Source organism: Kogia breviceps, chromosome 9 (genome assembly GCF_026419965.1).
Source record: "Kogia breviceps isolate mKogBre1 chromosome 9, mKogBre1 haplotype 1, whole genome shotgun sequence".
Lineage (NCBI taxonomy): Eukaryota > Metazoa > Chordata > Mammalia > Artiodactyla > Physeteridae > Kogia > Kogia breviceps.
Genome location: NC_081318.1, coordinates 100,982,279 through 100,994,763, shown reverse-complemented (window position 1 = coordinate 100,994,763; position 12,485 = coordinate 100,982,279). Strand labels below are relative to the sequence as shown.

At 39.7% G+C, this 12,485-nt stretch overlaps 1 protein-coding gene across 4 annotated transcripts in view; it reads right to left on the bottom strand.

Annotated features, from left to right (window-relative positions):
- Positions 1-12,485, bottom strand: part of SUGCT (succinyl-CoA:glutarate-CoA transferase) — an 827,778-nt gene that overhangs the window by 577,545 nt on the left and 237,748 nt on the right. For all 4 annotated transcript variants that reach the window (XM_067042878.1, XM_067042879.1, XM_067042881.1 and 1 more), the window contains one exon: positions 503-574. In XM_067042878.1, the coding sequence (XP_066898979.1) occupies positions 503-574 (72 nt within the window). The remainder of the gene's footprint in view (positions 1-502; positions 575-12,485) is intronic.

The window sequence follows — 12,485 nt, the reverse complement described above, 5'->3', positions numbered from 1 at the left end:
CTTGTGTTTTTAATCTATTCATCTACTCCATGTCTTTTGAATGGTGAATTTAGTCCATTTACATTTAAAGTAATCATTGATAGGTATGTACTTATTGCCATTTTGTTAATTGTATTCTGATTGTTTTCTAGTTCCTCTGTTCCATTCTTTTTCTCAGAAAAAAAAAAAAAAAAATCCTGGCATTAAAAATCCCTTTAAAATGACATTTTTTTCCCTTTTTGTTTGGACTAGTAGACAGGTCAATTTTTAGCACAATTTAAGCTACTATGATTCTTCATTTAAAAATACAGCCAGATACATCCATTTTACAAAATCAGAGTGCTAATTTAGACCCTCTCCTTAGCATTTGTAAGCATAGAAAAAGCATACTTTTAGGTGCTAACACAGGGAGTCTTGAGTATAGACTTAGCAACACTGCTCTAGGCAAAACTGAATTTTCCTGGCTTTGTGCAAAATGAGTTGTTGCATATATTATCCACCCATCCCAAATATTATAGGTTACCTTGCACACAGTAGCAAACTGTTGGTTATTTCCTGCTCCGACTACAAGATATCCATCCTTGGTTTTAAAAGCCTAAAATAAATAAATACATACATACATAAATATATAATTTTACATATTGAGAATACCATAAAAATTGTCTTTAATTTTTCAAACTTTTATATAGAATCCTTGTTCTAAAGTAATGTTATTAGTTAAAGCAATATCAACTAATTAGTATATTTTTCTCTTATATTTGCATAGTTGTCATTTGAAGTTTTCAAAGCACTTCTTATCTCTTCCACTAACTGTTATATCATTGGAAGCAGGGGGGAAAATGTGTGACTTAGGAAAATAAAGAAAATACTGGATTTTTATTATAATTCATAACATCAAATTCTATATTCATTATAGTATGGATTAATGTTGTATTTTCCCAAAACTTTGTGTTTTGTTTGTTTCCAGTTTTTCTCATAGGGCAAAAGGAATGACGGTACATTGTTTTTTACAAAGCATATGAAGAAGACATGGAAAAAAGGAAGGAAATAAGTGAGCGAGGAGAGAAGGAGGAAAGAAAGGAGAGTGGGGTGGAAGGAAGATGAGTAAGGGAGCTATATTTTTGTCTTTGAAAATCTTAGATAAAAACTTTTGGGTAATTTTCACTTTCTAGTAAGTGAAAAATGACACACCTGGACCTCGTGTGGCTTTATGTACCTGAGAATGCCTGTTCCTTTTAGGAAACACATTCATTTGGTAAAAGCCAGAGACATATAAGTAACTGATGCCTCCACCTCCCATAGCCTTAGCCCCATGGCGTAGTTTGCAGCCCTCCCTGATCCACATTTGATCACAGTGATGGTCGGAGGAAACAAATTTTACCCTCAGAAGGCCTCATTCCTGCTTTGTTTAAGTAAATGAGTTGCTTTAGTTTCCTCTTTATGTAAAACTTGCTCTGTATCTTCACCTACTTTTTCTTCACTTACTCCTGCCTCTGAGAAAGATAACTTCTATCTTTCTTGGCACATCTTATTCCTAGGCTAATGACCTTAGTTTTACCTTCACTCACATCCTTCAGAACCCTGCTCAATTAACTTTTATTGTCTTCATTTCCACTGGATCCTTTTCTTCTTACATATAAGCTCGTGCTTACACTAGAAATATTAGAAATAAAATAAAAGTGGGGGCTTCCCTGGTGGTGCAGTGGTTAAGAATCCACCTGCCAATACAGGGGACACGTGTTCAAGCCCTGGTCCAGAAAGATCCCACATGCCGCGGAGCAATCAAGCCCGTGCGCCACAACTACTGAGCCTGTGCTCTAGAGCCTGCATGTCACAACTACTGAGCCCACGAGCCTAGAGCCCATGCTATGCAACAGGAGAAGCCACCACAATGAGAAGCCCACGCACCACAATGAAGAGTAGCCCCCACTCACCACAACTAGAGAAAGCCCGCGCGTAGCAACAAAGACCCAATACAATCAAAAATAAATAAATAAAATAAATAAATTTTTTAAATAAATAAAATAAAATTTGCATCAATCCTGACACCCCTCTCAAGCTATCTTGAAATTTTCTCCCTTCCCTCTATCTCTAAATAATATTAAAGTGCCAGTTCTTCACCAACCACCACATTCCAATGCCCTTTGTCACCAGGATTCTCATCCTAACACTACACTGAAATAATTCTTTCTTGACCCCTCTGTATTATTTGGTACTGTTAACCATACCCTCATTCAGGAAACTGTCTTATCTCTAGGCTTTGTCTGGGTTCATCTCCAATCTCTCTGACATGTTTTCCACATGCCTCTTTTACAGGATTATCTTCTCCTAACCTTCAGCATTACTTACGCATCTGTATTTGGTCTTTTACTTCACTTGCTTCTTATGGTAGCCACTAGCCACATGTGAGTATTAAATTTAAATAAACTAAAATTAAATCAGCCAGTTACAAAAGACTACAAATTGTGATTCCATTTATATGAAATGTCCAAAATCGGCAAATCCATGGAGACAGAAAGATTAGTGCCTGCCTAGGGTTGAGGAAGTTGGGGAAATTTGGAAATTTGGAAATTTCCAAATTTCTTTCCAAAGAAAGCCAGTACTACTTCCACTAGTACCGGCTTTCTTACTGAGGCAATGAAAATGTTCTAAAATTCACTGTGGTAATGGCTGCACAACTCTGTGAGTGCACTAAAAACCACTGTGGAACTGTACAGCTTCAATGGATGAATTGTATGGTATGTGAATTATATCTCAATAAAGCTGTTATTAAGAAAAATTAAGTTAAGAGTTCAGTTACACTGACATACTAGCTACATGTCAAGCATTTAATAGCTATATGTGGCTAGTGGCTGCCATGTGAGACAGTCCACATAGAGAACATCACAGAAAGTTCTGTAGTACAGTGCAGGTAAACCCAGTTGGTTGACTGTATTTTTTTTCTTTTATTCTTCCTATATACTATGTGGTATCTGAAGAATGTGAGGCAATTAATAAATGGTTATAAAATGTTAATAATTAACTCAAATGATTGCTTCCATATAATAGAGTTGTGGCTAAAATGGATCTCAAGCAAAATAATCGGGTTTTACTCTATTTACTTTTTTGCTTGATTTGGCAATTAATGCTACTGAGATATTACATGAACTATTTTAAATGTTTATATTCCATTATCCACCAAGCAAAGGAATATAAAAGCAAAATTAGTGTTATACCTAATGCATTAGTGTTTCTTAAACTGCACAAAGGAGGTCTACAGCAGAGCTATGAGTGAGGACACGGATTTTGAGCAGAGATGTCTCAACAAACCATTGATAATTACGAAGTTACATGGGTTGTTTGTTGGCTTTCTTTTTTATGGGGAAAGGGTGAGTTGGGGAGTGGATAAGTAATGTGAAGTAACAATGTGCGTTGCAAATTATAACATGAAGAAAGGTTTTCAAAACTTTGGATCAGTGACATGTTCAATGAGTTTACATTTTGGGGGGTGTTCATTTCCTTTTAATTAATAAAGAAGTGCCTGTTTCTTCCTTAAGCCCGAACCATAACATGAAACATATTTTTACCAATATAGTTATTTTTTTTTAATTTTAAGCAGAGGTAATTAGTTAATGACCATTGGAAAGTAAATAGTGAATAGCAGCTCAGCCACCAGGATATAATTAGACTAAGGCTCACCAAATATATTTGTTAGGATGAAGGTAAGATTATGAGTTTTTTACATGATTATTTGTTCCCTGTTATTATTGCTACAGTGTTTATTTAATAAATATATTTTAAATAAGAATTTTAAAGTACTATATTTTGCTATGTACTGAATGTTTATATCCTCCTCAAATTCATATGCTGAAATCCTCACCCCCCCAGTGTGATGGTATTAGGAGCAAGAACACAGCCGTCTCTGAACCAGGGAGTAGGCCCTCACAAGACATCAAATCTGCCAGCACCTTGATCCTGGACTTCCTAGCCTTGAGAACCGTAAGAAATAAATGTCTGCTGTTTTAGCCACCCAGTCTATGGCATTCTGTTATAGCATCCCAAATGGACTAAGAAATCGGTACTGAGAAATGGAGTGCTGTAACAAACACCTAAAAATGGGGAAGCAGCTTTAAAACTGGGTAATGGGTAGAAGCTGGAAGAGTTTTGAGGTGCGTGCTAGAAAAAGTCTGCATTGCCGTGACTGGACTCTTAGGGGCAATTCTGTTGAAAGCTCAGAAATAAAAGACAGCTGTAGAGAAAGCCTCAATCTTCTCAGAGAATACCTAGGTAATCCTGAACAGAATGTTGGTAGAATGCTGGGAGTAAAACTCATATTGATGAGGTCACAGATAGAAATGAAGAACACGATATTGGAAACTGGAGGAAAGGTGATCTTTGTTATAAAGTGGCAAAGAACTTCACTGAATTGTGTTCATGTTCTAGCGTTTTGTAGAAGGTAGAACTTGCAAGTGATGAAACTGGATATTTAACTTAAGCTGCTTCTAAGCAAAATATTGAAGGTGCGACTAGGATCCTCCTGACTGTACAATATAAATAAATATAAATAGAGTGTAAGTTAAAGACAAGCAAAGAGGAAGCAGAAATGAAAGATTTGGAAAATTCTCAGGCCATCAATACTGTAAAAAATGAGAAAGTATGGTCAGAAGGAAACACTAAGGGGATGGCCAAGTGACCGTTTAAGGATATGCCCTTCAGCAGGGGAATGGGTAATGCACTGTTATGCGTCCAAAAAACGGGATATTTTTCAGCACTAAAAAGAAATGAGCTATCAAGCCATGAGAAGACATGGAGGAACTTTAAATGCATATTACTAGGAAGCTAATCCGAAAAGGCTACATACTGTGATTCTCAACTATATGACAATCTGGAAAAGGCAAAACTGTGGACACAGTTTCAGATATCAGTAGTTGTCAGAGACTGTGGGGAGGGAAAGATGAAGATGCAGAGTATAGACAATTTACAGGACAGTGAAAATACTCTGTATGATACTATAATGGTGGATAAATGTCATTTGTCTAAATAAATAGAATGGACAACACCAAGTGTGAACGCTAATGTAAACCGTGAATTTTGGATGATTATAATATGTCAATGCAGTTATACCAATTTTACATGTGGAGGCTGTGCATGTGTAGGGGGAGGAGATATATGGGAAATTTTCTATACTTTCTGTTCAATCTGGAACCTAAAACTGCTCTAAAAAATTAATTTAAAAAAAAGAAAAGTGGGCTTCCCTGGTGGTGCAGTGGTGGAGAGTCTGCCTGCTAATGCAGGGGACACGGGTTCGTGCCCCGGTCCGGGAGGATCCCACATGCCATGGAGCGGCTGGGCCCGTGAGCCATGGCCGCTGAGCTTGTGCTCCGCAACGGGAGAGGCCACAACAGTGAGAGGCCCGCGTACCGCAACAACAACAACAAAAAAAGCAAGAAGCATCCTCGTGGTGATGATAACGTTCTGTATCTCAATGTCAATATCCTGGCTGTGATATTGCACTAGATTTCTGCAAGATGTTACCAATGGGATAAACTGAGTAAAGGGTACACAGGCTCTATCTCTACTATTTCTTAAAATAGATGTGAATCTACGATTATTTCCAAAGATTTTCTTAATTAATTTTTTAAAAAGATGATGGCGTATTAGATTAGGGCCCTGACAACAGAGGAGGAAGAAAATGGGTTCAAGAAATATTTCGGTGGTAAAATCTACTGATTTGGTAATCTAGTAGTTGGTAATGACTTGAATATGATGGTTAAGAGTTGAAGGCTGAGGAAGAAGAAGGTGTCATGGGTAACATTTAGGGTTCTGAGGAACTTTTGAGATACTCCAGTGGAAATTTCAAGTGAGCCGGACTTGGGGACCAGATGAAAGGCTGAACTGTAGATAAAACTTGGGAGTCACTGGCTTATAATCTATAAGTGAAGCCATCACATAGATGAAGTCATTTAGGAAGAGAGTTCAGACTGTAGAGTGGGAAAAAAAAAGGAGCCAAGGGATAATCTGAAGGCCACCCCCATTTGAAGCCCAGGCAGAAGAGGAGTTAGCCAGGGAATAAGATGAAGACTGAAGACTGACCACAAGGTGGTCTTTCATCAACTCAGCAAGTGCTGTGCTGGTGTCACAAAGTGGACAGAATGCAGTTTGAAATGGATCAAGGATTAAGGAACAGTTACGGAGATGGAGAGAGAACATGTGAACATCTGTTTGAGAAGCCTGGCTGTGAAGGGGGAGAATAAGCAAAAGACTGAGAACACAGGATGGGCATGGGTGCAGATACAGGTCCCCGTCATGGTCTGGTGATGGGAGCTTGAGGAATCTCCCGGTGGATGCTTCTGTTTGCTTGAGAACTAAGGGGTGAAGTCATCAGCTGAGAGCAGCATTGGGATAAATGAGATTGGAAGAATGAAAAGAGTGGAGACGTTCTGATGTATCATTGAAGAGAAAGGGACAGAAAAGTGGCAAGATAAGCATAACTGGAATGCTGAAGTGCTGAGAGTCTAAATGAGTGATTTTCTCCATCATCTCTCTATCTCATCTATGTTTCAGACATAGAATAAATGGATATTTGCATTCTCTAGCGTTTTGTCAGATGGATATGACAAAAGATACAGGTGTAGGAAAATTAGAAAACTAGCCAGAAGGTTACTGAACCATGAACTATGGACTATCTAGATATGGAGGAAGGTGGTAGAGATAGGAGGAGGTTATGGATAGGGCAAAGGGAGAGGTGTCAGTGGATAAGAAATCGTGATGAAGTCGAAGACCAACCATAGTGGGAGTAGTTGAACATGCACGGTGGAAGACAGGAGACTATGGATGGTCAAAATGTAAAATGCTTCATTTAGTGTTTACTGAAGCGAAGCAGTTTCAATGTGAAGTGAGAGCTACAGTGTGAGGTGAATAGAATAGTTGCTGATAAAAGGTAAGGACTCAATAAATATCATTATTATTAAATAGTTACTAATATGCTGGTTCCTGCATAAAAGGAACTCCCTAGTGCATTCTAAGCCTTTGCATCTTGATTCCTGGGCCCTTATCCACTCTGCAAACTCTCTTACCTCATTGCCTTGGTCACCTCACTCCCCATACCAGGCAAGATTAGTGACCACATGCTATGTACACACACACACACATACACACACACACACACCTCTAGCAGGTTTTCCATCACAGGGAGAACTCAAATCAAAAGCATCAGACTGGCCCACAAACACTCAGGGCTGGGATATTTCTCTTGTAAAGAATTTAAGCCTCAAGAGGAAAGCAACAATTGCTTCTGCATGAAATGATGAGGGAAAGGGCAGCAAGTGTCTGTAGTTTTGAAAGGACAGGCCAACACCAAGTCTTTCCTCATAGGAGACCAGATTTCATTATTCCTGAGAAAATAAACACCTCTCGTTGTGAGCTGTGCTTATTCAAGGGTGACAAGTGACACTGGTAGGGAGACCACACAAATTGCATGGTTTTCTTCACATTCTAGTCATAATCAACCCCTTCTCCTTGGGAGAAAGGTGGTTTTCAGGCTGAGAAAATACTGATGAACAAGGGATTAGATATCCCAAGGAAACTGCACAACTTGTGAGCACATTGGGAGACATGTAAAGAGGACACAGGGGTTCAAAGTTTAGTTCCTGTAGTTAAGAGCAGTTTCAGATGTAAAATGTGACCACACCTGAGAAACTGAAGGGGAGAGATGTAACATACAGGGGTAGAGAATATTGAGCAGACATGAAAGCAGAGAAGTAAGAGGGTCAGTCAGGAATTCCCATTGCTCTTGAAGTTGCTAGTGATCCCCAGATACTCTGCTTTCTGAGCTTCCAGCCATGCTAACCTGCTCTGAAGATGTCTTCATTATTGAGCTGACTAAAGACAGAACTATAGAAGGACTTCTAGAAGCTCTGCATCAACTCAATATATTATCAGACGATCAAATGGGAAAAGGAAAACAGGAACTTCCTCCGTGACCCTCTCAAACTACCGTATCGGTGCATCAGTATTTTCTCTGATCTAAAAAAAGGTACATACAGTTGGCAGTGTGTCTACATCAAAAGCAAGAGCACAAACTTCAAACCCTCCTGGAGCTACTTAATTTTTAACAAGATTTTCTTCCACAAAAGGTAACCATTGCTCAATGACTTCATCATCCACTGGAAAGAGACATTCCATGAAGTTTAACTCATGGCCATGAGAATGTTTTCTGGAATGTCAAGAAGTTACTGACTCTGGGTCTGTGCTAGTACATTGTGACAAATTTAGAGCACTATTTCCTACCACTAACAGTTCAGTTCACCTTATGGCTGAGCCAGATGGCAGTGAGGCACAAACTGCTTACAGCTCAAGAACAGTGTCATCTATGGGACGGGACTGTGCAAAGTGGTAAAGGAGCCCGGGAGGCCCTAATTTCACCTACTACCTATTTCTCTACACATTTTTTCATGGGGAATAAGCAGTTTTGAACACCCATTTCTAAATACTAAATACAAGCCCTTGTCCTGAATTCTAGAATAGCTTTGAAAGCAATATTAAGTACTGATTTCCTGCCACCCCAGATCCAGGTCAGGATTTTCCAGTACCATAGGAAGTTTGAAAGTTCCTTGAGGTCCTTCAAATCAATTAAATCCCATTTCAAATAAAAAATATTTAGAGGGCTTCCCTGGTGGCGCAGTGGTTGGGAGTCTGCCTGCCGATGCAGGGGACATGGGTTCGTGCCCCGGTTCGGGAAGATCCCACATGCCGCGGAGCGGCTGGGCCCGTGAGCCATGGCCGCTGAGCCTGAGCGTCTGGAGCCTGTGCTCTGCAATGGTAGAGGCCACAGCAGTGAGAGGCCCGCGTACCACAAAATATATATATATATATATATTTAGAATTTTCAATCACTCATCTGATACTAGGTATGGAGGCAAGGGCAAGAAAGGAAATGGAAACTGTCCTATTTTGTATCTTCTTCACAAATTATCAGTGGATATTATTTTTCTTAAAAAAGCCCTCTGTGAGGAAAGCTGGCTGTTACTCAAGAAGGCAGCCATCGTGTATCTTGGACATAATGTACAATGGCACATGGGGTTGCTTCACCTGGAAAGTATAGGTTAGAAATCAGTTATGATGATTCTGAATCAACTGTTTTATAAATTGATTGTTTTAAGCCAGATTGTTTGAAAGAGCCTGCCTAAAGCACCTACTATTTAACGGAAAGTAACAAAAATTTCTGGACAAGAGTCCACACTGATTTTTCAGGAGCACTTCAAGGTAAAAATTCCTTGACTGTGTTAAGCATTTTTTAAGTGCTCTTTGTTTTATCTCCAACATGTTATAACAGTCATAGTTCCATACTAGTTATGTACCATACATGAGAATATCATTTCTGACAATGAGCCTACATTGATCTAAGACTAGTTAAAAGCCTTCATAGGCTAGAACTTTATTCAGGCTGTCACCATAAGAGTTCACCTTCAAGCAAAAACTATAGCTAGAACAGAATATTAACCACAGTTACAATAAGAATATTATTGTAAAGTAGATTATAGAGTGGATTGCCAATAAGATTTTTGAAACATATTTTAGCTCCATCATGTCTCAAGATTTATCAATGATAAAACATAAGGCGAGACTGGGATTAGGGGAGAGACCTGACATTAGACCTACCCACTAGACCTGAAGAGGCACTGGGGTACAGGTCCAGTTGAAAGTGGAATTTCAGCCCAGAGTATAGAAAGTGTGAATAAGCATGGCTTAGGAAGGCATTCAGCCAGATAAAGTATGGGGGTATAGGGAGGGAATGGAGTAAGAAATTTTGACAGGCTAATTCTTGAAAGTCTAACAGTAGAGGCAGCCGGCTCCCGAGATTTAAAGGCAGAGGCTGCAGGATCCCAGTTACGGGAGTGAGGTTCAGAGCCTTGCCTCCAAATTCCCACATGAAGAATTGTGAAAGAAAGCCAAAGGGTGGAGGGATAGTAACCAGGTAGTTAACTAGATGAGAACCTCAGAGAATATAAACAAAAGCAGAAGCCCAGGCCTTTGAACAAAGACATATGAAGTAATGACAGTGACATCAGGTGAGCATGGGAGTCTGGCTGGAAGATAAGAACTTAGCCTGCTGCAGCTACACCAAGCATCTAGGACAGTATCTGCCATAATAGAAGCTTAATACATTTTATTAAATCAAGGCCAATGTATTAATGCTCAATCACAGCAAACCAAGCAATTCAAGAAATACTAGACAGTATACAAAAGGCTTGCTGGCAAAACTAGGAAACATGAAGTAGGAAAGAGGAGGAAGTGTCAGGGACCCAAAGGTGAGGACTCACTGAGAGTGACAAACATACTCAAAATTGATTCCCACAACAAACTTCCTTCTTCACAGGTTATTGCCTAAGTTTAAGGGCGAAGATAAGCTTAAAGGGAGATGGAGACTATAATTCCATTAGGAGTTCCGGATGTATCCTGTAGTTGGAACAATGCAAGACTCAGTCCCCCTAATTAAGTACTCATTCATTCTACCATGGTCAAAATTTAGCCCATTCACAAGACAGCCCTCCCATTTTCAGAGGCCATTTAGTTGGCCTGAAAGATCTCTTCTTTTACCTCCCTAATGCTCAAAGCCAAGGGTTTCTTAACCCATTGTGGTGTTTGGAGGCAAGGAAGTTGTTGTCCTATAGGATGGTGAGGAGAAATCTCCTAGCATCTCACCACAGGGCAGGACCATCAAGGATGCATTCATACTGCCACCACCTCCAACCATCAATTCCATCATCATCACCCCAAACCGGTACCCATAGCAGATGTTGCTATGTAATTCTGGCAGTCTGTCTTGAAGCATACAGGATCAGCCTTAGTATTCTTTCCGCAAATAACCCAGATAGCCGCTACCAAATAATTGAACATTAACTGGAAGTAAAATTTCTTTTGAATCCAAATATAAAATGGGTTCCTGTACAGAGGCTTGGAATCTGAAGTATACAGGTTCACAAAACATCTTTGGGCTTGGCCCAAAGATCATGGGAAGAACTAATGGCTACTCAACTTATGCAGTGAAGAATAAGTGCTTATGGGAAGGCCCGGCTGACTCACGGGAACAAGTGAAACGTAGTCCTCATGGGATAACCAAGTATCTTAAACAAGTCAACTCCAGGGTCCGAAGAAGCTTAGATGAAGGCTCCATCTTAAATATTTATAGACATCTCTAACTAAGGAAAGTGATGGAAAAGGTGGTAGGCTGCAAGCAGCTGGTAGGACCTTGATGAGATGGCCACATTCCAGGATCTGAACCAGTTCTTTAAAGGACTCATTCCTTCTTCTGTGTGATCAGGACATGGGAGCCTAACTCAGGCCATCTGCCATGCATGTGAGATTAAGGTAGAGACCAGAATGATGAATTGCTACTGTAGTGAGAAATAACTGTATTAGAGGCCAGAATCTTTGAAGACTAAATGATCAATGAATTATCTCCCTGGGAAACTAAAAATCAGAAGGCAAAATTAAGAGAATTGAGCATGGATTAATTATTTCTTGTCTCAAGTCCTTATGAATCTGGAAACAGTGTGAAGCCTGAATCTGTCGATGGAAAGGTCAGTAGACCCTTCTGTGTGTGGCTCAAAGAAGCAGGGAAAAACGAGCCTTGGCTTTTCAGCAGATGGAGTCATGCTGAACTGCTAGAGGACTGAAGTCTCAAAATGCACCTCAACTATTTCCATTTCATGACATACAAGAAAAAACAATATGTACTCTGAATATTATTCTGTACATTCCTGTTTCAATCACTGGTGACCCAAAAGCATTGGACTCACTCACATGGGCACATACACTACAACTGAGGTCATGGGAGTGTTATGCAAGGTTCTTTTGCGTCAAAATTTAGACCAACTAGGAAGTTGTCCCTTCCAAAGTAATTTAACATCAGAGCCATTAGAAGCATTCTTCCAAAACAACCTGAAAAAAATTCTTCAATAGGTCAAAAGGTGAAGAAAGCAATAATTCTTCTCTCATCTCCATAACCACTTAAGAAAAGGTATTTGGTATTTCTATGACCCCTGCCAACATTAACAGCTCATATTAGCTAAAAGGTCAAGGGTTACAGGAGATCATTTTATTTTAGAGTTTATTCTGTTTGAATAATTTGTTTCATTTCAGTTCCTCTGGGATTCATGCTCTGTAAATAAAGATGGGAGCTAGTTAAGCATTTTTATGCATAATAGAATGTGCTGGAAATAATTTACCATTGCTTGTCTTCTCAAACACTAAAATTCTTCATCCCAATTACGGTAAATGTTTAATTTCCACTCCTCCCTCAACACCCCCGAAGCAGCAGCACTGTATGTGGTGTGAGCGACCGCTCCCCACCCCTGTTTGACGAGCCTCATGTGGATACTACTCCCAAGCCAGCCAACAGATTCACCGATCAGGAATCAATTACATCAGCTTGATCATTCAAAAGGCCACTTGGGGGTGGGGCTGAAATGAGCATATGAGGCGTAAGTAAGAAAGCCTCAGAAAGACTAAAACTGAGACAAAAG